The sequence below is a fragment of the Mauremys reevesii genome, linkage group 11 (genome assembly GCF_016161935.1).
Source record: "Mauremys reevesii isolate NIE-2019 linkage group 11, ASM1616193v1, whole genome shotgun sequence".
Taxonomy (NCBI): domain Eukaryota; kingdom Metazoa; phylum Chordata; order Testudines; family Geoemydidae; genus Mauremys; species Mauremys reevesii.
This window is the reverse complement of record NC_052633.1, coordinates 7,808,345-7,835,065: the sequence shown is the minus strand read 5'-3', so window position 1 is coordinate 7,835,065 and position 26,721 is coordinate 7,808,345. Positions and strand designations below refer to the sequence as shown.

Genomic DNA, 26,721 nt, shown 5'->3' with positions numbered 1-26,721 from the left:
TATGTAAAATGAGGATAATGATATGTTCTTTAAGCGCTACTAATGAAAAGCACTATATAAAGAGCTAGGTATTTGGATTATTACCTAACCACAGTAGCACATCAATTGCAAACCCTAGGTGAGATCAACAACTGCCTAAATGACTTAATTAACTACCACCACCAAATGTTTCTATTTTGTTTAAAAAAAAAAACTAGAAAATTAAAAGGCAAAATGCTTTATAATGCACAGTTAAGGTTGTCTGGTGATAGTTGTGCCCTTCCAGAACACTGAGTTCAGCAAAACTCAAACTTCAGAAAACCAGGTACTGCTGAGTTCAGATAAACACCCATGCAAATGTAACTCTGCACTCTTTGAGTAATGTTCAAAATGCCCATAACGCGCACACACTCCCACTAAGGTGCAACTGACCTGAGGTAAGTGACTGATCCTTTGGGACTGGGAGTAACCGGAATATTGCCATGATCCTTAGCGTAAGGCACCATCTATCACAAAGGTAAGCCCACCTGGGTGGCAAGACAGATCGCTGTACCAAAGGGGACGGTCTAATGACTCCAAGTTAAGGCTTTTATAGCCCTGAGGAGTTTACACATGATAATTTCAACCACCAATGTATATATAAACTCCAATTTATGGTTTGTGCCCTGGCTCATAACAGTCTGCCCTGAGGTTGGTATTCATGTTCTTGAGCCATTGCAGGACAGCTTGATAGAGGTATCTCTAGCTGGTGAGTTATGAGAGATTGCACTCTTGCACGAGCTAGACTACTCATAAGGCATGGAGCAGGCCAGACACTATGAATAAGAATGAAGAATAACATCTCACTAATTTAGTGCAACACTTTAAACAGAATTCTAATTAAAAGCAATTCCAGAAGAATTCATGTTCTTTATTAACGGATGTATTCCAAAGAAATTTAAGAAAGGAAAACAGTAACTGACCTTTGCATACATCACCTGTGATATTCTACAGCATTCATAAATACAAAATACTGGAGCAGGTTCACAATCTTGGATCATTTGCATTTTTACATGTTGTGCTACATTGCACTTATTTTAATGGAGAATTTACAAAGGTCCTCAGTGCTCTATTTTGAGTCTCTATGTACTGCTGCCTCCACTGCTCTTTCCAGAAGTTCCAGTCTTCTGGAGCCTGCTAGTGCTTGGCTGCCGGGGCATTCTTTGGACCGATCCTTCCCGGCTGCAACGTTCTGCCAGACCTTGGGTCCCACTGACTGAAGGATTGGTTTTATTTCTCCCTGGATGGACAAATAAATATGTTAACTCTAAAGTTTTAATCTGACATAACTGCACCCAAGCTGCTAGTGTTCCTCAAGAATTCATGTTATAGGTAGGGTTTTATTAGATGATGAAATTTTACCAGCATCCAATACAGATACAAAATTCGTGAACTGTAATTTAACAGATGTCAGGTAGCATAAATCCTAAACAAACTGCAATAGTAGGACTAATCATATTCATCACAATTTGTTCCTCAGATAAATCAAATAGCATAAATCACTTTGTTTTTTAAATGTGTGAACACATTATGCGATTACTTACATTTAGCATAGGAACACCAGCACTGCAAATTGCAACTAGGGAAGAATTTAAATAGCATCTAACATGTCATGGCTAGGACAAGTGAACCAATGTTCAACAGTTGATTCCTCTCACAAGTAACAGTGACAGGGTCCAACCCTGCAGAGCCTCTCCTGTTTGTCACTTTGTCAGACTAGCAGACCTCTCAACTCTCCTGGGTATTCTGGTCATGCTCTGGGGTTTTCTGGCAGCATTTGGATTCCACACAGGAGCTGCCATTCACAGATTGTCTTGCTGGGCTCAGAAGGGAGCCATCCTACTCTTATCCTACCACTGCTAGCTGTGTCTATGATGCAACACAGCTGCAGGGCAAACCACTGGGTAGCACTGTGCAAGCTGGAAGGGGAGAGGGCAGGAAGTGTGGTGCATCCAACTAGCAAGAGACCTGGAGGGGACCCCTTCCACATTCAGCAGGAGGATACAGGGGACAAACAGACTTGCCGCAGGCAGGGCAGGTGAGGGGGAGAAAGAGACCAATTGAGGTGTGGGGAGAGCAGGACCTGACACACCTCCCTTCATTGGGAGAGGACTGTCTTAGAGGAGGCACATCATGTAGGGTAAGGAAAAAGGGTAAGGAGAAAATTACGCTAGTGAAAGGTCAAAAAGAAACATGGGAGAACAATCTACCCTAGGAAGGGATGAGAAGGATGGAGCTAGCCAAACGAACAAACTAACGGCTCCAATGCTTTAAAGAGTTTTAGAAAAACACATACCAGTAAAGAGATCAGAGCAAAGGGCAGGCATTTGATAGGCTAATTTAAATATTTTCTCTGCACAAATTAGTTATATTAATTACCTGATTAGGATATTGAGGTGTTTTGTAAGACGACTGACTGATGGCTATACAATAGGGGTCAGCAACCTTTCAGAAGCGGTGTGCTGAGTATTCATTTATTCACACTAATTGAAGGTTTCATGTGCCAGTCATACTTTTTAACATTTTTAGAAGGTCTCCTTCTACAAGTCTATAATATAGAACTAAACTATTGTTGTATGTAAAGTAAATAAGGTTTTTCAAAATGTTTAAGAAGCTTCATTTAAAATTAAATTAAAATGCAGAGCCCCCCGGACCAGTGACCAGGACCCGGGAAGTGTGAGTGCCACTGAAAATCAGCTCACGTGCCACCTTTGGCACGCGTGCCATAGGTTGCCTACTCCTGCTATACAATATATAGTAGCAACCCACTTATGTTGTTTAGAATCCATCATCTCTTCAATTTGCATGGCCAATAGAAGAGTGAACTGTAGAAACTTTATTCCATTACTTGCCAAAAAGTCATTCCTATGTAGCACCTTTCCTGCCCCCTGAAACCCACTACTGCCAACAGCACAGATTTACAGCTTAGTGCACTAGAGAAACATTCAAATGGCTTCCAAAGAATTAAAAAATAAGTGGCCCATTTGCATCTGTAAATAGTTTAACACAATAAACAGCAAATGCATTAATTTGCCTCAGACATGTCAGCTGTTTTTAAAGAAAAATCTACTACTGTAGACTTCTCATCTGTCAGCCCAAAGTCAGCCAGACAGCTCTGCAATTCTCCTTTGCTGAAGCTCAGAAGCACTCAAGCAACTTTATTAATGCAAGTGCTGTCAATGAAAGCGCACAAATTGCAGAGGAGAAATTTAACTTTACTTCATCAAAGATGACAACAAAATCATCCCCAAAGATTATTTGATTTTTTTTTTAGCAAGCAAGTAGGTGCACATTTGTGCATGTAAATACCTTCCTCCCTTGAATGCACATGTCCAGTTACAGTGCAAATCCTTCAATTTGTGTGGGCACAAAGTAATGTATAGCTCTCTCACAAAAAGGGGATGTGGGCCCACAGGATAGGCACACAAATGCCCAACTATCTGGCTACTGGAAATCTGGCCCTTTATCCTCTACATTATATTAAACTCCTCAGGAAAAAAAGAATGAGCACTCTAAAGACCATTTTATGTATATATAAATAAAGGTATGTCGTCAGTCCTCCCATTTTGATTGGACGTGGAGAAGCAAGAGATAATGTAAGACAGAGTGAATTGTGTGAAGTTATTACGACCTTGAGATAGGAGGAAAGCTTATGTATAAACAATATGTATTGAAATTGTCTGTAAAAGGTATAAAGGCTTGCTGTGATTGTTTGAGAGTTACCTGTCCAGACCTGTGGGACCTCCTGTCCCTCTCTCCTCTCTCTAATTACTGGAGAAATAATAAATTATTTTTGATTTTGCTGCATCAAACAAAGAAAGAGAACTGAGTTTTTTTCGACAATTTGGGGGCTTGTCCGGGGATGGCAGCCACGGACGGACCACAAACTACTACGGATCATTCCCCTTGAACCCCATGGCTCTATGGGGGTATCGGAGGAGGACTTCCGTGAGGCGTCTGTCTCTCTCTGTTGGCTCACGCCATCTGAACTTATTGACTGTGCAGCAGCAAAGTGTGGTTGGGGGAGAGCCCCCAATAAGGTTAGTTTATTGCAGTACTGGGAACTGCTGCTGGCTGATTAGCTAAATGCATATGTAAGGTAATATATATAATGTATAGGTAAATGCATTAGAATGCAATGGGTTAGGGGGTTTTTTAGTCCTCAAGAGGGGTTGTCATACCGGTATTGGTCGGGTGGGGTAAACCAAAATCAAAAAAAAAAAAAAAAAAAAAAAAAAAAAAAAAAAAAAAAAAAAAAAAAAAAAAAAAAAAAAAAAAAAAAAAAAAAAAAAAAAAAAAGGTGTGGTGTGTGTGTGTGTGTGGTGTGTGTGTGTGCTTGTGGCGGGCAGCCCAGTAACTATGGATTAGGAGGAGATCGACCCCACGGGAGCTGACTCAGCCTGGCTAGTCCGGCGAGAAGCTGCCTGGGGTCTAGAGTGTGTGAACCCATCTTCCCTCCCCTTTCCTTGTGAGTGGATGGAAAAGGGACTGTCTAAATATTCCACCACTTACCCTAAGGGGTACCCCCAGCATATTACATGTACGTACATTATGGTCTACGCGTGAAAATTCATTTAAACAATGCCCATTAGAAGGTACCTTCAAGCAATTTCTGTCTAGGCAGTTTAATGAAAAATTCAGCAGCCTGAGAGAAGAGGAGAAGTTGTTTTGTCTTCAAGGTCATGAATTAGTGTGGACTATGCTAAGTGCTAAGTAAAATGCTTCAGCTCAACTGGTTGAGGAAAATAAAAAAAACCAAACCAAAAGCAAAGTATAAAAAAAAATTGCATTGCTGAGATTGCATTTGCAAAAGCAGAAATTCAACAGTTTCAACAGTTTGCAACAACCCAGGGCACTGAGCAGCTGACCTGAACTGAAGAGAGATTCCAGAGATTCCAGGGTGTAAAAGAAAAGCCATCCCAAGCATGGCAGAATGTTGGCTGCAGCTGTATACACATATCATAATCCGTCCACCTCCTTCCTTTTTCTCTCTGATATACACACACACCATACCAGTCTGGATATGTGTGTAAGTTAAAGTGGCTTAGGCTTGGGGGCATCATATTTTTTTCCGAGTGATGGGAGCATTCAACACTCTCCATTGTTGTTTTATTATTTTTAATGAAGCTTTAAAATTTGATTATATGCTCTGTTGTCAGTTTGACCTGACATAATATAATTGGTAAAACAGAAATTTGTCAGTTGGGTGAGCAATAGAGAATTGAAAGCAGCTGTGAATATTTACCCATCTATCTTTTTTACCTTGTTAGTTTATGTTTGCTTTGTTTGGTACTTATTTGTTTTGGGTGCACTATTTAGCTTTTTTTTTTTTTTTTTTTTTACTTTACTTTTTTTTTCTCTTTTCATTTTGTTGTGCGTGTGGTGTGTGAACTGAACTTCTCGTTCGTAAATCTCTCAGGGTGGAAGCCATGTGTGCGATGATTCCCCCCCATAGCCCATAAATAAATAGAGTAGAAAAGAAAAAGGGCTTAGACTGTTTTTTTTTTTTTTTTTGTAATTTTTTTTTCTGTTTAAGTGTGTGTACACAAATGGGTGGGTCTCTGGGTATGCCCGCCCAGTGGCAAGCCTTACTAGGAAGGACTGACCAGAAGGGGGGTTAGTGCGCCCACCACCCTCCTAGCTAAGAACTGGTTGTGGAACAAGCTAGTGTCGAGGAAAAGAAGAGTAAGTGAATATAAGCATGTAGTGGAAAGAAGAGTAAGTGAATATAAGCATGAGGATTTCAAATACTCAGAAGGATATTTGGAATGGTGATTTGCATTGGTAAAGTGGCTGTTGGAAGGAGAAAGCAATTGATTTTTAAGGAAAATGAAAAATTGACTCTGTGTTTGCTGGGGAACAGCACTTGACTTTGTGAAAAAGCTGAAGAGAACAGTTTTTGGTGTCTTTGACATGTTTGTGAATGAATTCAGGCAAAGAAATTATTAGATTGCACTCATTTGGCTATGAACAATTTTGTTAAATCAGTTGAAGAATGTATACAGTGCAGTGTTTAAAAGCAGGAGTTAAAAGAAAAAAAACCAAGCGGAGAGCATCTGTGTTAATGCAAATTAACTAACTGATAGAACCAGGGATAAGAAAAGCACATACACGAAAATATGGGGTAATTCCTCTGTTTGCCTAGAATCAACAAGAGTATTTGTATATTTTAAGTATTTAACTGCCGAAAGGGTGGACCTCTGTTTTTGTCTTTCAGATAATCAAAGAACATTAATGCCAGCTACACAGCATTCAACATACTATGATTTACTGGCAGTCACAATTATGTTCTGTGTTCTGTGTTCTGTTTTGTGGTGTTTTGCCAAAAAAAATTGTTGTGTTTAATATTTTCATGAGATGGTCTGATTTGACATCAAGCGAAAATGTTGCATTGCAATGCAGATACTTGTTTTGTTCAACTTAGAGTACAAAGTGTTTAGTTATATCAGAAAAATGTGATATACTACAGTCTAATACATTTTCTTAAGTAAGAGAAAGAAACTACATTGGCCAAATCTTTTAATTGAGAATTGTTGTTAAAATTTGCATACTGACAGTCTTTGGCAAAGCTCCCACTGATTTCAATAGGGAAGGGGCAGACCATGTGCGTGGAAGCACCACCACAAGGCCCAACAATCAGAGTTGGTGTGCTGTGTGCACTTCTGCCTCAACATTTGTATTAAACAATATTGAACATTAGGGAAATCAACGCACATTAGTGCAACCCATGAAAGGAAAGGATTTCAAGAGACTTCCCCCTACAGTAAAGAAACTAATACTGATGCTAACAAAAGGCTCCCCCACTTAATTGAATTGACACATGATGTCCTACTACTTTGAGGTGCATACGTGGTTGTTTTTCAGAGACCCAGTGTTCTGTAAATATGCAGCAGGATACAAATACAAGTGATATTCCACATGAGAGACTTCAGTTGAGTACCTCAAAAGCTCAGAGAAGATGACTGCAATAGGATCAGTCAAGTGTGTGTCCTACAAATGGGCTGATGTAGGTTCATAAGACCAGGTACATACAACTACATGCAAGGATACATACACAATGAACTTGTGATGTTCATTCTTCCGTCTGAACAATACTGAGATGGGTTTAAAACCTAGTTGGTTTAATAGGTAGATGTATTCAGGAGGCCTGCAAGGCTGCACGGTGGCACTACGGAGTGCACACTGGCAGCAGACAGGACACTGCAGTGGCATAGAAGCAGTGTCACAAAGGTCTATCAGGCCCCAGGGAAAGCTTCCTGTAGTCCTCAGGCGTTTTTAGAAGTAGCTACCTACAGCACCGTTCTCTTTGCCTGCTCTCTGCCCAGACTGATGTTGCTGCCCCCTTCATTCCACAGTAGCAGAAAAGACAGTGGAGGTTCCCCCTCCCCACTAGAGCAGTGTCTTCTTCCCACAGGGAGAGACCCAAGGCTCAGACCCTGCCTTTAAGGCTCCAACTTCTCTTCTTACTGCTCCTGTTTGTAACACAGTGAGGGCAGTGCTTCGAACCAGACTCCAGTCAGGAAGTGGACATGAGGACTGGGAGACACTAGTCAATCTGAAAACCAGAGTTAAAAGCTCACTGTTGCTGCCCAGACCTGAGCCCCTGCAAGGATCAGAGGGGTTCACAATCACACACACCGATTAAAAAAAAAAATTATCTCCCCCTTGTTGTGTGAGACCCAGACAAATAACCAGGGAAAGCGACAGACTAGCCTTAGTGGGAGAACAGTAACACTGCCTCTACATACAGGCCCGGCAGAGAGACAGAAGCCATTTTTTTCAGTCCCTCCTTTCAGTTATATTAGCTGTCCCTGGTAACAACAACAGGCAGTGGGATGATTTCCAAGGGACGGTGTGCCCTTTATGCAATCTACATGTTAATGCAAAAAGGTGTGCTCCAGTTAGAGGCTTCTTATGATTCATGCAAAGAAAGGAAATTAGCACAAACCTTGCTTGAATCATTGGCAAGTTTTGAAAATAAAATAATAAATAAATCAAACGTGTCCTAAGCAGAGAGTTTAATTCCTGTGGCCCGGCTGAAAAGCACCGAGGGCTGAGTTCCTCTCCTGTCCCTGGCCCCACAAGCAGACTACTAAGGCTCCCCTGGCTTTTTCTTCCAGCAGATGCTTTACAGCCCACTCCACCCACAGCTGTAACAAAACTCATCCTAGGCTCCTTAGCTGGGAACACATGCTCTAGCCCTGACCCTTGTGCAGTGCAATCCCGGGGGGAGTGCTTGTGCCTATGTAGAGAAGCCCTGAAAGGGAAGGGGCTGGGTAACAGAGGTAGCGGAGAGGGAAGGATCCAGCTCTCCCCTTACCTCCTTTCCTTAACTCAATGACTCGTAAGAGATCAGAGAGCACGCCAACAAACCACCCTGTCAACGGACACAGGGTGTTCGGACATGAGTGCTTAACAGCAGCATGGAAAGAATCATAGAATCGTAGGACTGGAAGGGACCTCAGTGGGTCATCTAGTCCAGTCCCCTACACTCATGGCAGAACTAAATATTACCTAGACCATCACTGATCTCCAGTGACGGAAATTACATAACCTCCCCAGGTAATTTGGTCCAGTGCTTAACTGCTCGTACCATTAGGAATTTTTTCCTCATGTCCAATCTAAAGGTACGTCTACAATACCCGCCAGATCAGCAGGTAGTGAGCGATCTATTCGTGATAGATTTATCGCATCTAGTATAGACGTGATAAAAATTGATCCCCAATCGCTCTGCCATCGCCTCTGGAACTCCACCATGGTGAGAGGCGAAAGTGAAGTCGAAGTGGGAGCAGCAACACGGCCAGGTAAATCGATTTGAGATACACCGTTGCGTATCTTAGGTTGACACCCCCCCCATCCAGCCTTACTCTCCCGTGGTATAATTTAAGCCCATTACTTCTTGTCCTGCCCTCAGTGGATAAGCAGAACAATTTATCACCCTTCTCTTCATGTGCCTTTTACATATTTGAAGGCAGTTGTGTGATCCCAGTCTTCTCTCCTTCAGACTAAACAAACCCAATTTTTCTAATCTTTCATCGTAGGTCATGTTTTCTAGACCTTTAATCATTTTTAATGCTCTCCTCTGGACATACTGGACACAGAACTCTGGCAGAGGCCTTATCAGTGCTGAGTAGAGCGGAATTATTTCTTGTCTTGCTTTCAACACTTCTACTAATACATCCCAGAATGAGGTTTCCTTTTTTTGCAACAGCACTATATTGTTGACTCATACTGAGTTTGTGATCCACTATAACCCCCCGACCCTTTTCTGCAGTACTCTTTCCAGTCATTTCTCATTTTGAATTTGTGCAACTGATTATTCCTTCTGAAGCACAGTACTTTGTATTTGTTCTTATTGAAGTTAATCCTATTTAATTCAGACCATTTCTCGACTTTGTCAAAATCATTTTGAATTTTAATCCTGTCCTCCAAAGTGCTTGCAACCCCTCCCGGGCTGGTACCACCCACAAACTTCATAAGTGTACTCTCCATACCATTATCCAAATCATTTATGAAGATATTGAATAGAACCAGACCCAGGTCAGACCTGCTGTGTTGCTGAGGAGATAGTTACAGAACACTGCAGCATGTTGGAGGATCCTAAGAGCTGAAGGTTTCATGCCCAGATATATTGCATTGTCACCTCTGTCAAACTGCAGAAAAGGCATCGATAACTGAGGCCAGGTCTTTGGCTGTCAGGATGGAACAGTGTCTCCCAGACAACTGGAGGTGTTAGAAAGCATTTCTTGTAATTGTTGCTATGTGAGAGATCACCAGCAGCTCTACTATTTGATAGGCTTCTGAAGCTGACCACTGATGATGGTTCATATTGGCACTACTAACACTGCATCACTGGATAACTAACAATAAGAGATGACTCCAGGGAACTCAGAAATGTGCTGCAGAAGAACGGCCACACAATCGTCTCTGAGATCTTTCCTGGTTTACGAGTGAACAAAGACAGAGGATTCTGAAAGTGAAAGACTGACTGGGTAAGTGGTGTAGGACTTTGATTCTGTGGATCACTGGTCCACCTTCTAGGAGAAAAGGAGGCTGTATAGTTTGGATGGTCTCCAGTGCAGCAGAAAAGGAACCAATCTCCTTGGGGACAGACTGGCTAGAATTGTCAGGAGGGGGATAAACTATTTACAAAAGGGGAGGGTAAAGGGAGGGAAGAAATGAGCACTCAGCACAAAAACTGAGAGATTGAGAAAACAATTAATCAAGGAATCAAAGGACATGAAGAGGAGAAATTCCTGAACTGCCAATACAACAATGCTAGGAGCCTGGGTAACACCAAGAGGAATGGGAATTGCTCATTTATAAAATGTAAATTCAACCTAGTTGGTATTATTGAAACCTGGGAGAATTTGCACTACTGGAATGCTAAAAATCAATGGTTATAACTAGGGCTGTCACGTGATTAAATTTTTTTATCATGATTCATCGCAGTATTAAAAAAATTAAACATAATTAATCGCACTGTTAAACAATAATAGAATACCATTTATTTTAAATGTTTTGGATGTTTTCTACATTTTCAAATATATTTATTTCAATTACAACACAGAATACAAATTGTACAGTGTTCACTTTATACCTGTATTTGATTACAAATATCTGCCCTGTAAAAAACAAAATAAATAGTATATTTCAATTCAGCTAATACTAGTACTCATCTCACTTTCAGGTGATATTGTAAATAAGAAGCAGGAAGCATTATCTTCCGTAAATGTAAACGAACTTGTTTGTCTTAGCAACTGGCTGAACAAGCAGTAGGACTGAGTGGACTTTTGGGCTCTAAAGTTTTATATTGTCTTGTTTTTGACTGCAGTTATGTAACAAAAAAAAATCTACATTTCTAAGTTACACTTTTCACGATAAAGAGATTGCACTACAGTACTTGTATGAGGTGAACTGCAAAATGCTATTTCTTTTATTTTTTACAGTGCAAATATTTGTAATAAAAATAATATAAAGAGAGCACTATATACTTTGTATTCTGTGTTGTAATAAATATATTTGAAAAGTAGGAAAACAAAGGAAATACATTTCAATTAGTGTTCTATTGTTTAACAGTGCAATTAATCAAAAAATTTTAAATCATGTCTTGTAGTGATATGCTCAAAGAGCTCAATCTATTTAGCTTAACAAAAAGAAAGCTAAGAGGTGACTTGATCACAGTCTACAAGTATCTACATGGGGAACAAATTATTTAATAATGGGCTATTCAACGTATCAGAGAAAGGTATAACACGATCCAACGGCTGGAAGATAAAGCTAGACAAATTCAGACTGGAAACAAGACAAAATTTATAACATTGAGAGTAATTAACCATTGGAACAATTTACCAAGGGTCACGGTAGATTCTCCATCACTGACAATTTTTAAAGCAAAACTAGTTTATTTCTAAAAGATCTGCTCTTGGAAGTATTTTGGAGCAGTTCTATGGCCTGTGTCACACAGAAGGTCAGACTAGATGATCACAATGGTCCCTTTTGGCCTTGGAATCTATGAACCTTTCCTAAATTGACATTTACTTAAGCTAGATACACTTATCTCCTTTTATAATAAGTCAGTCCCTCCAGTTCCCTAATAATTTCTGCTATTTCAAACTCTCCCTCCAATATGTTAATATATTTCTGGTAATGGAGTGCCCAGAGCTGTACAGAAAAGCACCTCCCTTAACTCTGTATGCTGTGAGACAATTGTTTTGCATATGAAAAGAAATTATTTATCTTTAATAACTGGGAGTTCAAGATGTGTTGTTTTTGTGTGTTCTACTTCTAGTGTGAACGTGCCCCATGTGCTAGAGATTGGAACACTTTAGCCGACGGTGTATCTTGTAGCACCAAGTTCACTGGGGTGCAGAGTTCCTCCTCCCCTAGAGGCCATAAAAGAGGCAGAGTGGCCAATTGAACCTCAGTTCCTGCACCACTATCAAGTCCAGGTCATTAGACTTAGCAATAGTGAGGAAGAGAGGGTGGGGCATATAAAAACACCTATACTAAATGAAGTTCTTTGAGGTGCAAGTAACTTTCCTTTCTTCTGTACATCAACCCCCATTCTTCCCCAAGTCTATTAGCCAGACAGTTTCCATGCTGTGAGGTGTAGTGACAAATCCAGATGATATGTTGTCCCACTGCTCTGAGAAATTAAGTCTGTTAGAAGAGGTAGAGATATTGGAGAGGTCACCGAGAGTTCTGGTTTTTGTGAATCAATTTGTTCTGAGAAAAAAACATCTGCTTAGATTGTCTGCCAGAGTGTTGCGTAGGCAGGTGAATGGCATTTAGTGTTACATTGTGCTGGATATACCATTTCCATGCAAAGACTGCTTCCTTGCACAATTGCATTGATCTGGTTCCTCCCTGTTTATTTACATAAAACACCGCGTGGCACTGCTGGTTCTTATCTGTACACTCTGATCTTTGAAGTGAGGTAGGACAGAAAGTTTCCTACTGATAATTTCCTTTCGTCTCACAGCATCTCCCACATTTCACCACTCTGCTGCTTGTGAGGCCAGATCAGTGTTTTGGCTCTACATGGTCTGGTCACGTCCCCTCTGCTCCTGCTTGCTGCCCAATAAACTATTCCCAAGCTGTAAAATTTGCATAACATCACTAACAAATATTCCAGAGATAGCATAACTATGTATGTTAGACCAAAGAAGATGGACATATGGTAAAAATTCCATTTAATATCTGACCTTGACCCATGAGCCATCCAGGGTGGGTCGAACTATAGGAGATGCTGCTAGCAGAAAGGAAATTGTTAAGAAATTTTCTGTTCTGCAGTCCAGTGTCTCCCATAATTCTGGACATCTGGGAAGTAGCAAGCAATGAACAGATGTAGGGAGGATTATGAAACAAAAGTTCTGTAGGAAAGTACTACCCGCTCTGTATTATTACTGGGCTATTGCCTGCAGCAACTTCCTTCCAAAGGAGGCCTCTGCAGAAGACAGAAGGTCCATCTTGTAATGCTTAAGGGGTTAGCTATAGACCAAGAGCCACTTTGCAAATTTCCAAAGTGGGCACACTTGTTCTGCCCAAGAGATTACTCAGGATTTCATGTGATGCGCCTTAATCCCTTCTGGGACAAGAGGCTCTGATGATTTATAGTCTTCTATAATACATAATCTAATCCATCTACAGATAGAGGATTTTGAAAATCTGAGTCCCTGGCATTTTGGGTGAAAGGACACAAATAAGGAGCCCAATCTTCTCATGGATTCTGTCTGCTTGAGATAGGTGTTAGGTGAGAGATGAAAATCTAAAGGTGTGGTGAGTTGGATATTGTTGTTTTGGACAGAACAAAGGAAGTACAACTTCTTGGGAAGTGTAGAAGGACAAATCTACCTTAGGAAGAAAGGATTCTAGTGTCCTGAGCATGACTTTGTCCTTGTGGAACAGGCAGTAAGGCTCCAGTACAGATAAGGCTGCCAGCTCTAAAACTCACCTGGTGGCCGTGACAGTGACTAAGAAACAAGCCTTAACAGATGAATGAAAGGCCAACGCTGAAATCAGAATCTCAAAGGGATGGTTTTTCAGAGCCATGAAAACTAACAGAAAGTCCCATTTTGGGAAGAGTGGCTTGTTCATCAGTCTGGCTAATCGGACTGCCCGAAGGAATCTGGCTACCTATGAATTAGTCTGTCAGGGAACCTGAGGTTCCTGAGAATAGCACACTACTAAGAGTGGACACCTGACATATAATGATACTGGATTGAAGGCCTCTGTCTATGCCTTCTTGGAGAAAGTCCAAAATGATTAGAATGCCAGGATTTCTGGGATTTGCAGTGTGCTCTTGGTGCTAATTGAATCTGGACCAGATACAGAAGTATGCTTTTAGTGTCCATACTCTCCTAGATGAAAGCAATGTCTTAATCACTCTGGAAGACAGACTAAGACCTTCTAGTGCTTCCCTCTCAATAACCAGGCTGTTAGTTGGAGCTGTTTCAGGTCTGGACAAAAGATGTCCTATCTCCACAGAAGCTGGAGTGGTGGCTCCAGCATCAGCTCTATCAGGGCTGAGAACCAAGGTCTTCTCAGACAATTAGTATCACCATTGTCTGTTCTCATTTTATTTTCTAGACCACCTTCCCCAGTAATGGAAATGCATAAAGTAGGCCCTGTGGCCAACAGTGTGATAAGGCATCTGTCTGGATTTCTGGATCAGATAGCATTTTATCGGGTAACTGGAGCTGGGTGACTGGATGAAGAGTGGATGGGATGGAGCCCGCAGCTCAAGCAAATATCCCTAGCTCACTATTTCCCTGACCCACTTGTCTGTGGTTGATAAAATACCCTTCACTGGTATCTCTGTGACGACAGGGAGTGAAAGGAGCACCTCTGTCTGACGGCCAGTCTATATTCTCTTCCAAGGGCACTCAGTGGAGAAGAGATAGATTGTTTGCATTTGCCACCTTACCAGCCACCACCTTATCCAAGTTTTCTCCAAAAAAGAGGGTGCCTGTAAGGGCTGCTTAGAATGAAGATCCACCTTCCAGAGTTGGAACCACATGTGGCGTCTGGCGACTGCGCTAGAAGCTATGGCTTGGGCTGAGAATCTCATCACATCCATTAAAGCATCAGCTACAAACACTAACGCTAGGGAGACTCTTTAAAGTAGAGCCAAAGTCAGCATGATCTCTGTGCTTAAACGCTTTGAGATTGTCCAGACAGGAAAGAGATGCTCCTGCAATGCACACAGCTGCCAGGGACGATCAGAAGGTGCTGGAGGAGTCTTCAAAGATCTTTTTGAGAGTGGCCTCCATCTTTCCATCGAGTCCTTAGGATAGAACTCTACCATATCCCCGGCGAGGGATGCTAGAGTGGCATCAACCTTCGGTATCTCAGCAACAGAGCTTTTTGGTACTGACTATTTACAGAGCCTGAGGTCGCTCTTGTTACAATGCTTGTCTTCACCAGGTTTGTTCCATTAAATAATAAATCATTTCTTGAAGGAGGCATGAAGGGGTATCAGAGCCTCAAGGGAGGATTTTAAGGGGAGAAACTTACTCTATGGCTTATTCACAGGAGCCTGCTCAGGTTTCAGAGCCAGACAGCTTGCCTTCCTCAGTGGAGGAGAGAGAGGATGACGAGGAGTCAGATGACGTCTATCTCCTGGATTTGTTGTGCTTTTTCTTTCCTTTTTTAGAGCACTTTGGGAGCACAGAAATTCTGTTGAGGCTTTTGCACCTTGCCTTCCTTAACGCCTGGAGCCCGCTCGAGAGACCTGTCTTAGATCTCTGGGTCCCGTTTCCTCTGGGAAGTGGGAGCTCATTGTCAGAGCCCTCCTGGTTGACTTGGGAGGAAGGGGGTGTTGATTAGAAGCCCTGTTTCCTTCCCCAGGGCACTTGAGATCCACTTTAAGATTTAAGAGGGGAGGAAGAGTATCTGTTGCCCCACAATCCTTCTTTGTTTTGCAGGGGCCCCTGGAAACTTACCACTAGAGTTGAATGGTCAGGGTCCACTTTGTTTTTGGAGCCTCTTCCTGCTCTGCACTGGGGCTCATGGTCCACTTTTCCTGTTGGAGTCACTGCTGCCTCAGTGGGTATTGCAATTGATTTACCAACACTAGTACGCTGTCGAATCTGATTTGCTGCAAGTATGCTCAAGCTGTGAAATCAACAGAGCCCCCCAAAAGTCCCTCTTTTGTGTTGGGTTCAAAATTAGACTTTCATGTTCACTCAGTTCCAGGCTGGAGAGTACGTATGACATACTTGTGACAGCCTTACAATTTCCTGCAATACCCTGAAAGAAGTTTACTAAACTAAGTCTTGGGCTACACTAGTGGGGGGGGGTTCAAACTAAGATACGCAACTTCAGCTACACTATTTGCATAGCTGAAGTCAAAGTATCTTAGTTCGACTTATCAGGTCATCCTCACAGCAGCGAGTTGACTGCCGCGGCACCCCCGTTGACACCGCTTACTCCTCCTGCCGAGGTGGAATACGGGCATCAATTAGTGGATCGATTTATTGCATCCAGACGAAACACGATAAATTGAGTCCCAATACGTCAAACACTACCTACCGATCCAGTGGGTAGTATAGACGTACCCTAAGTTAAACTTTACTGAATTGGACTGAATCCTTTGGGCAGTGGGGATGTGTGCGCCACTTGTATTAAAAATGAAATTGTGTATGTGTTATTGTGGAATTGTATGTACCTTCTCTAGTAGAAGGGGGATGCTAATGTACTTCCTCTGTTACCACCCTTTGAAGCCACCCCCTGGAGAGGTACCCATATACTAGTTCAAACTGGATTCTCCAGGCACCACCAGACAAACAGATTTCTTGAATAAAGAGCCTGGTTTTAAACTGGCTTGGGGCCTTCTTCCTGGAGCAGCAAACAGACAGGAGCCATGGTCCACAGAAGGCCCCAATCTTTAGAGTAGCGTTGGAAGGACTAGACCTGCTGAAGCCCCACAAGACAACATTTTTCCTTCTGAAGCTGTGATTAAATTGTAACCCCAAGGAACCCTCATGGGTGAGAATCTGAAGGACTGTTCCTACAGAATCCATGTTGGGGTTGAGGTGAACCCTGGTAAGCTTATTACCATGCATATAGGTTCTTTTATTACTTTAAATGTGTTTTTTTTTCTGTAGTGTCTTAACCTAAAGAATAAAATTGGCTTGCATAGAAAGAACTGTTTAGTAGTTTACTTCTGTTGACAATCACTCATCAGTTGCTGAAGAGAAAGCAAGCAGGTGCACTTGGGCCGCCTGTCTCTTTTGGGAATAACACAAGGAAGGCAGGGAACTGTGCAGCATGGAAATACCCATCAGAAAGCAGAGAAACGCAGGTCTGCACCCAAAAAGGCGATGGCTGGGGAGCTGGAAGCCTTAGAATAGGTGTTTTTGCTAGACCACTGAGAGGAAATACAGGGGCAGTTGCCCTGACCCGTGATATTTATGGTGTAATCGGTGGGATCTGCAGCAGTGTGAACTGCATAAGTGTCAACAGCAGTGAAAGCAAGTTACCTAGAAGGGAAAACCACACAGCAAAAAGTCTCAATAGTCTTTTTGGGAAAAGAATGACGAGAGCTACAGAGTGACAAGAGAGACAGAGAAAAATGAATTATGAACAGCTGAAGAAAAATCAGCTGGCTGAGGAATGCAGAGAAAGGCGGCTTAACACTGAAGAACAGACAAAATGACAGCTAGTAGATCTGCAATATTCTAAATGACCAGTCAAGGAATGACAGCCCAGGTTTGCAGAGAACCTCCAGCTTGCTGGCAAAAGGCCCACCATACTGGAGAGAAACAGGGAACAAACAGACTGATAGAGGAAGCAACAATGTTCTGTCCTGACCAGCACACCATTGTAACAGGAGCAGAAGACAGCCCAACAGGAAAGGAACAGAGTGAATCTGGAAACCCAGCACCTTGGAGACCGGGAGCAAAAGAGGGCAGACCAACAGCATCAGTACAAGAGAGAAGGTCAAGGAGTGTCAGGAGCGGCTTCAGATGGAGAGACTGCACCAGCAGAACCAGAAACGGCAGGATCAGCTTAAGCTGAGAGAGACTGCGCCAGCAGAACTGTACTCTGGCTGACCTTGCCTCCAGGAACGACCATAGCAAGAGGCCACTTGATCCTTGCAGGCTGTAGGATCGAAAGCCCAACAGACATCGCATGTGTCCAGCAGATGTGCTTCTCTCAAGCAGAGATGCTGGGCCCATGACTTCAGACTACCCTGGGACAGGAGACACACTGCTTCAGGGATGCAGCAGCACCAACCTAGATGGATCCAGAGGCCCCAAAGGGCAAAAGAAAGATTCTGGCAGCTTGTGGTGCAGATGCCTTGATTCCACAAGTGGGAATATGCAAAGGACATCACAAAGAGTAACTTAATGCTTCGGGGCTGAAGCCAATCTTGGGGACAGCTTATCCTTGCCATGGGATTTCTTACACCTTCCTTGTAGTTTCTAGTGCAGGTCACTGACACCCTTGGGTCTGATCCAGTCCAGCAAAGTCCTATAACTTGAGGTGAAATTGACAGCCCAAAAGGGAAGACATTGTGTACTGGCAATAGTTGAGATTCTGCATAGCATCAAATAGTTTTGATAGAGCGCTCAGGTACTTACACGAAAATATGCACAACTCCAAAGCGGTCTAGAAGTGATAAGTAAGGGATTCTGGAGACCAAAAACTGGGGGAATGGGAAACAAATCGTGTCTAAAGCTGGGTTGTAGCTCTCGAGCATACCATCACATTTGACGCCCCAAAGATGAGGAGGTAGGATTACAGAAAGAGGTAGAAGAGTTTTCAATGTCTCTCTCTTCTGCTATTGGTGTTGCAGCTAAGTTTCTGTTTAAAGCTGAATTTTGCTTCCTCTCTAAAACCTAAAAAAGTCAGCTCAGCATGCAAACAGGTAGGTCTGGGGCCCCAGTGGAGTTTGTGGAGAAAATCTGAGCTATAGATAAGATGAGAACCCATCAACCATCTCCCCTGCCACCCCAAATACTTTGGGGCCAGATACAGAATGGGGAGGATAAAAGGAGTATTGAACTGCCTCATTCACTATAATGCCATCCATCTTGTGCACTGATGGAGGCAGGGGTCACGCAGGGCTGCCCAGAGGATTCAGGGGGCCTGGGGTCTTCGGCGGCGGGTCTCGGAGTAGAAGGACCCCCCGCCGCTGAATTGCCACTGAAGACCCGCCCTGGGCCCCGCTGCCGAAGTGCCAGAAGGACCCCCTGCCACCAAATTGCCGATGACGACCCGGAGCGGAAGAAGCTCCGGGGGCCTGGGCCCCGCAAGAGTTTTCCAGGGCCCCCAGAGCGAGTGAAGGACCCCGCTCCGGGGGCCTGAAAAACTCTCATGGGGGCTCCTGCGGGGCCCGGAGCCTATTGCCCCTCTTGCCCCCCCCCCCCCCGGATGGCCCTGGGGTCACGTGGGGAAAAAGATATGACAGCATGAAATTGGAGACTACTGTAATACATAGTCAGAGGGGAAGAATTAAGGTTGAATGGGATATCTTCACTCTGGCAGTTCCTGACTTATGTGCATTTTTAAAAAGTTAATATTCTTGTAATGTACTTTAAAAAAGTGAATTGGACAGCATCCCTGGGACTAGTCCTTCATTCAGGAGGTTTCTGCTTGCATAATTTCAAGAACTATGGAAGACAGAAATCTCAACCCTATGCTGTTCTGTAGCAATTCTCAAGATGTGCATGTTTAAAACAAAATTGGTCTGTGAGAGTTTTAAGCTCTAAAGGTTTAGAGTGGTCATGTTCTTCCTCCAAGATATCCCAGCTCAAAAGCAAGCAAGCATTTCTCACCTATGTATGCACAGCAGCATATACTGAAAAGGCTACACTACAACTTGTTTGGAAATGGATTTTAAACATACAAAAATCACACAATGGTCATAGAGGCATGTGCACATGCCATATTTAGGTGTGTTGGCTTCCTTACCTCAGCCACAATGTTTAGTTTTTAAGGCAGAGTGACAGAAGTCACCCCATCCCCACTCAAAAAAGAGCTAAAGGGATTTTACTCAAGCTTCCAAAGACAATTTACTAGAGACAGAAGAATGGAAGACTTCAACCCAAAAAGAAAACTTTCCAAAACATACATGGAAATCAGAAAACACGAGCCTTAAATGGAAACAGGTTTGCAAGCCTTAAGCCTAATGGCCAATGCATATGACCGATATAAATTCAAGCATTATTTGTCTTTATAGCGAGTCATCTCCACACAAGCTCTCCTGTAGAGTGCATGCCCCAGTTTGCGTTTATAAAAAGTCACTGATAAAAACCTTGACAAAAATATCCACCATGCACAGGAAGTTCTTAGGTTCCAATCCTGCAATGCATTAAGAATGGACAGCCTTTGGGGAAGCTCTGAGCGGGCAAAGCAGCCCATCCTCACGCAACAGTCTGCAGATTCTGGGCCACAATATGTAATTCCTAAACTTACTTCTCTTGGTTGTCTATGCGTATGGCACTTTCTAGTCTAAGACAGAGAAAGAATTTTTCACAATAGATTTCAGTCTCTTAATTTTAACAGCTAAGTGGATCAGTTTTCATTTTTAAAATAAGATTTACATTGTATTTTTAACCTGTAAATTTTAATTATTTTTAAAAAGTTACCCATTCCTGACAGTTTGTTAACATAAGAATGTATTGTTTAGAGGGTACACCGGTTCTTTTAGTCTAAGCTTAAAGGACTCACAATGCGAATATGACTCTTAACGTCCTAATAGACTGCACCAACCCCCGTAGATAAACTAATAAACACAACCTGTAAAAGGAGAGAACAGGCAGCAAGAAAACTGGAAGGAACGAGGGGGACCTTGAGAGAGAGGCGAGCAAGCATCAGCAGGACTGTAGACCACAATCTTAGGGGCTGTTAGTCTTGGAGATCGAAGGGCAGAGGAAAAGGAGAGTGGTGCAGGGATTTTACTGTTCTTGGCAGAGAGAAATGAGACCTCTAATTCAAAGAGAGACATAGAAACACATTAAAAACACCATATGTCTATTGAAAAAAAGAACAGAGTCGTGAATGTAAATGAATGCTCAAAACCCTTAAAGAAAAAGAAGAAAAGTTGTCTCTTGAACAATGGTAACATAGCTCACATGCTTTCTTAAATACATCAATTCCATAATCTTGTCATTTTAATAGTCTACTTTTATGGTGCCCCTCTAAAATTTTAAAGTCCCCAGATGAACAGCTTAGACTTGAATAGTTATTACATTAAAGTGCTGTTAAACAAAAATCATTTCGTAGTAATAAATGTACCAATATTTTTCTCAAATGTTTTCAAATATAATTTCATAATTGCACTTTCCACATTCCTTGCCAGTCAATAATACAGTAAAACAAGTCTTTTAAACACACAGGGCATTTTCCTGAAGTACTTAATTGGTATTTTGAGTTAATAAACCCCAACATTAAATGAATGTTGTAAATAAATGTACAAGTGTACACCATTTCCTAGGCAGTATCTAAAAGTAACTGTGATGCTTTTCTTTGAAGGAAGTACGCATCAAAGATGAAAAAAAACAAGGCGTCCAGTGGCACCTTAAAGACTAACAGATTTATTTGGGCATAAGCTTTCATGGGTAAAAAACCTCTCTTCAGATGCATGGAGTGAAAGTTACAGATGCAGGCATGATATAATGACACATGAAGAGAAGGGAGTTACCTCACAAGTGGAGAACCAGTGTTGACAGGTTCAAACCCTTCAGAAACAGACTTCAAAGAGAAACAGCAGAACTAAAATTCATTTGCAAATTTAACACCATTAATTTGGGCTTGAATAGGGACTGGGAGTGTCTGGCTCATTACAAAAGCAGCTTTGCCTCTCGTGGAATTGACACCTCCTCATCTATTATTGGGAGTGGACTACATCCACCCTGATCAAATTGGACCTGTCAACACTGGTTCTCCACTTGTGAGGTAACTCCCTTCTCTTCATGTGTCATTATATCATGTCTGCATCTGTAACTTTCACTCTATGCATCTGAAGAAGAGATGTTTTTTACCCATGAAACGTTATGCCCAAATAAATCTGTTAGTCTTTAAGGTGCCACTGGACTCCTTGTTGTTTTTGCAGATACAGACTAACATGGCTACCCCCGATAGATGGAAAAAAGTTACTTTAAATACCAAAATGACTGTTTTACTATTGTTTTAAATACTTAAAATGTGATCCTTTATTCTGGTACTGAGATCTCTGCATATTCATTTCCATTCTGGCCAAAGACAAGCCATGTGGAGTCCTGCGGAGCCACGCCACAATTGTGTCTCCTTTATACAATCACCCACAGCCGCTCACTGTAGCCAGGTGGGGTGAACTGGAATTGTATTTTGGCATCTTTTAGTTTTGATCAGGTGTCACATCCCATCTACTTACACAGCACTTTTAACTGCTAACAATTCAGACTAAAAATAAAGGCATTGCCAGAAACATACAAGTCTGTATCATTCACATGATAAACAGCTCTCATTTTGACTTTCAGCATCAAATGCAATTTTCTTTTCCTATGATTTAATAGAATTTGTTTCCAATATTAAAGGCTCCCAGACAGCTACTTCCAAACCAGCTTAAATTTGGCATGCTCAGTTTTTGTAATCCTTCAGAAGCAATGCAAGGGAGGCTCAGCTGGTCTTCCCTAGCAAGGCCAATAGAAGCAACAGTCTGTTTTGCTAGTGATTCTGAGGGTATGATCAAGACGGATAGGACAGAAGGAAAACCAAGGAAAGAAGGGGAGAAACACTAAAAAGCAGAGGATGAAAATTGCACACCAAAAGGCCCTGCACCTAGAGTACAGTTTTTGGTCCCAGATAACCATAAACAGGTACGATCATTTGCTTGCATTTGCAGTGGAGTTAATCAACTAATAGAAGCAGCAAAGAATCCTGTGGCACCTTATAGACTAACAGATGTTTTGCAGCATGAGCTTTCGTGGGTGAATACCCACTTCTTCGGACTGCTTGCATCCGAAGAAGTGGGCATTCACCCACGAAAGCTCATGCTGCAAAACATCTGTTAGTCTATAAGGTGCCACAGGATTCTTTGCTGCTTCTACAGAACCAGACTAACACGGCTACCCCTCTGATAATCAACTAATATTAACTGGTAACTGATTAACCCAAATTACAACATGTCAGAAACCTCTTGTCTAGACAGGACCATAGCAAGAACATGTCAGAGATCAGACTAAAGCTAAGGGGTCCAGATGAACCAGTGCTGTGACAGTACATACTGGTTTGGTACAGAACCCTTGCTGGCCAATTACAGCTTTGAACTTTCAATCCCAGGCTTCTGGTGGGGAACTCCTCTCTAACATGCTCCTTTGCTTGTCACAGTATCTATAACACACTTATCCCTGTAACATGAGTGCCTGCTGAAAGCCTGATAGGCCTAATGGAAAGAACATTCACTAGATACAGAGGAAGATGCACCCAGCCCTCCTCAGCAGGAAAGCATGTCACCTCCACCTGAGACGGGAAACTGTGATACAATAATATACTGTACTTCCAAAAAAGAATGGAAAGGGAGAAAGAGCAGCAACAGAACGTACATATTTTTAAAAGAAAAATAGGTCTCGTGCCTTTTGCTTCTTTATTGTGAAAAACTTGAGCCTGATGTTTTTAATCAAAAAAGGTCTCTTCCTACTTCTTACAGTGTTAGAAATCTGACAGTCTAGAATGGAGGTGATGAGAGCTGGGGAGCTGGAGTAAGGCCTGGTCTACACTTAGAAGTTTTACTGGCATTGCGTTCTCAGGTTTGTGATTTTTTTGTTTGGCCAACAAAACTATACTAGTTAAAGCCATAGCGTAGCTACAGTTATACGAGTATATGAGATCACGCTACGGTTTAGGTTATTTGTTTTTGACATTTTCAATATGGCTAAAGGGGCTTAAGTGATGACACAAACAGCAACAAGAGAGTGCGAGATGAGCTAGGAAGAGGGCGAGATTTTTATTCGCCTTGTTTAAAAATCCTCCTAGTTAACATACATGAATGTCTAATTGGCATCTTGCATAGCTGAGGCCCCCAGCCCTTTCATTACGGCAACAGCGCTCTCCTCCGTCCCGCTAGTCCTGCGGCGGAACGAGCCGCGGCAGCCCAGGCCGCCGTTTCTCGCCGCCCTGCCCAGCAGAAAGCAGCAGCCGCCGCCGCCGCGGGCCCAAGCCCGGGCACCTCCCCGCAGGCTCCCCCAGGCCCAGCCCGGCGGGAGGGGCCCCACGAACCCGCCGCTCCTGACCTCTGGTCTCGGCGGGGCCGGTCTCGGCGGGGCCGCTGGGGGCCGCTCTCTGCCCGGCGCACAGGGACTTCAGCATCTGGAACACGGCCAGCGGCGCCACGTTCATGCGCAGCAGGTCCAGCAGCAGCCTGCGGGGAGAGGGCGCGGGGTCAGCGGCTCGGACAGCGCGCGCGGGCCCCCCCCAGCCATCGCCCCCACCTGAACACTTCCGGGTCGAGGCCGATCCCAGCCGCCTGCGCCAGCTCGAACAGCTCCGCCTCCTCCGCCGTCGGCAGCTTCCGCCGGGACCGCACCGAGGCCCCCACTTTACCCAGGGCCGCATCCAGCCCCGAGTCCGCCCCACCACCGGCCAGGCCCTGGTCGGACATTCCCGGCACGGACCGGAAACGGGCTCAGCCACAGCCGGCGCCTGTCTCCTACTGAGCATGCGCCCAGGTTAGCGAGCGCCGGAAACAGCCGCGCGGGGACCAGAAAATGCACACCCCGCTTCCGGTTCGACTGGGCATGCGCGCTATTCTGGAGCATGCGCGGTTCTGCCTGTGCATTCCCTAGGGCGTGGCGCATGGGCCGTGGCTGCCCTGGATGAGGCTGCCAGTGCCGGGGCGGAGCTGCCCTGCGGTTTCAGGGGGTCTCCGTAGTACCGGCTCGCTGCCGAGGCGGCTGCTCGGTACCGCACAGGGCCAGCCTGAGGGGAGACGGCCCCCATGTCGCCCCCCCCCCGCATGCTCCTGGCCTCCAAGGGCCACCCTGCCTCCCCCTGTGCTTAGTGTGTATTGAAAGAGCTGCTGGGCTCAGCCCCGCCACCCATTAGTACTGGGGGGAGGGGGGGGTGCCCCGCTGTGAAGGCTGCACTGCTGTCTGCAGAAGTAAGGGTGGCAAAGCACCTTCCAGCCACCCAGCCCTGAAGGCAAAATAAAATACAGAGAGCCATTAAGTTACAAGAAATTTGTCACAATACGCCAGTTGGGCCAAACCAAACCAAAAAAAAAAAAAAAACCCAAACAAAAAAAAACCCCACTCCCAACTACTATACTGAACAACAGATCTGTCTGTATGCCATAAAAGACACCACTTCTTAGAGCTTGTCTCTTATCTGCTCGGTCTGGCTGGTTTAATACAATGCCATGAGAAAGGATCATTTATAGATCGGCTTTCCTTCGTGCTAGTTTGTTATTGCCAAATTAATATTTTCAAACAAACAGGATAAAGACTCAGTGTAATGGTTTTGTTTTTGTATTTGTAATTTTTTTTTAAAGTAGGGGACAAGTAATCTCTTTCACACATTCCTGTAAAACAGGATGGACACTGCATCATCTACTACAGGAATTTCCATAATGCATAGCTGTGGAAATAGAGGCTCAAGAGATTAAGGTTTAAAAAACATTTACAATAGCCAGTCAAATAGAATACAGAAGATACAGCGCTTGCTTCACCAGGATTCTGTAATTATAATTGAATAATTTAGCAACCAGGGTTGGATTTAGGGCCAGGCGACTGGGACGCCAGGCTCGGGATGCTGTTTTTATTGCCACAAAAGGGACAATAGAATGTTTGAAGTAAAATGTTTCAGGTATTCCATATGTGGATTCATTTTTCATTAGCCTAGAATTTTCTGGACCTTTGTAGACTCTCATGAAAACTTGCAGACTTTCTGAGAACTACATTTTCCTTGAACCTCCTAGAATGTTGTGAGCTATGCCACTGCATAAGGGGCGGGGCGTCACCAGTCAGTGAGATATAAGAACGAAGTGAAGTGAGCCCAGCTGCAATATTGTGAATCTTGTTTTATTGTGTAATTGTGAAAGTGTACTTGTGCTTTAAAATGTGAAGACTGTAAGTATCAACTTATAAAGTACATATTTAGTGAGACGCCAGAGGTATCTATCGAACCTCTATTTATGCAACAATATAAAAGAAATACTGTTTTTGTATTACCTTAGTAAGCTTCCAGCAGACAGGAAAACACTCTTGAACAATGGTATGGACCTTCACGGGCTGCTGACACATGGGGAATGTTTGGACATCAATGATAAAAACCTCAATTCAAATTGGACAACATCTGTCACATTTTGCAACACAGGAAGCACTCTCCACTCCAAGATCTCCATTGATGTTGCAGAGCTGAAGGACACTTTTCCAATGTGTGGATAACTTTGAAGGTTCTGCTCACATTGCCGGTCAGAGTCGCAAGGGGCGAGTGCAGCTTTTCGGAGCTAAGGGTCATCAAAACATATCTTCGATCGACATGGCCAACAAGAGATGACATCACTTGCTGTTTTATCGCTTGAAAATGCCATTGGCCAATCTTTGGATCTCTCTGATGCTGTGCTTCAGTTTGCGAGACCAAAGGCAAGAAAAGTGACCTTTTGAACTAAAGGACAAGGATCAACATGCTAAGGCTGCACCTACTGTAACACTGTTTAATACTGGTCCACCTAATCTTAGTGCACAGTTCAATTTCTTCATGTAAGTACATTTCAGTTGTTCTTAAAATTAAAAAGTTTCTATAAGCTTAGAGGAAATGATTTTTTATTTGCTTATATATGGCATGAATAAATACAGATTCATGGATCCTAGCATGCAAATTTATTGTTTTATGTGACAGGAATAAATCATGCCTGCAAATTGTTCATCAAAGTTGGGAAATGGACTACAAATGTAATAATAAGGTATTCAAAAGTTGTAAGAAATGGAGGGGGCGGTGCCGAAAACAGTCCTTATGTGGGGTGCCATTTGGTCTAGGGCTGGCCCTGTTAGCAACTTCTATGTTCACTAAAAATAAAAAGCAATAATATATAAACAAGTGCAAAAACTGTGGCATAAAGAGTATATGTGATGGGTTGGATCACAGAAGCCCCCTGGGGGCTACCAACTGATATGCCAAGACTACTTCTGCCCCTGCTTTCTTGGCCTCACAGCTTGGGACTTCAGTGCCCTGCCTGGTTTGATCCAGACCTGCTAGCCTGCTGCAAACCCAGAC

The 26,721-nt window shown here is 43.2% G+C and overlaps 1 protein-coding gene across 1 annotated transcript; it reads right to left on the bottom strand.

Annotated features, from left to right (window-relative positions):
• Positions 1-868: 868 nt before the first annotated feature.
• LOC120374922 (mitotic-spindle organizing protein 2B-like) lies at positions 869-24,211 on the bottom strand. The gene is made up of 3 exons (XM_039495360.1): positions 23,940-24,211; positions 23,742-23,869; positions 869-1,258 (listed from the first exon to the last, which is right to left on the bottom strand). The coding sequence occupies exons 1-3, from the start codon at positions 24,107-24,109 to the stop codon at positions 1,101-1,103; spliced, it is 456 nt and encodes a 151-aa protein (XP_039351294.1). The 5' UTR covers positions 24,110-24,211; the 3' UTR covers positions 869-1,100.
• Between the last annotated feature and the right edge of the window lie 2,510 nt (positions 24,212-26,721).

Coding starts and splice junctions, on each gene's coding strand:
- LOC120374922 (XM_039495360.1), bottom strand. CDS start 24,109: ATGTCCGACCAGGGCCTGGCCGGTGGTGGGGCGGACTCGGGGCTGGAT. Junction 23,870..23,939: donor CTCGACCCGGAAGTGTTCAG/GTGGGGGCGATG, acceptor CTCTCCCCGCAG/GCTGCTGCTGGACCTGCTGC. Junction 1,259..23,741: donor CGGCCCCGCCGAGACCAGAG/GTCAGGAGCGGC, acceptor TTGTCCATCCAG/GGAGAAATAAAACCAATCCT.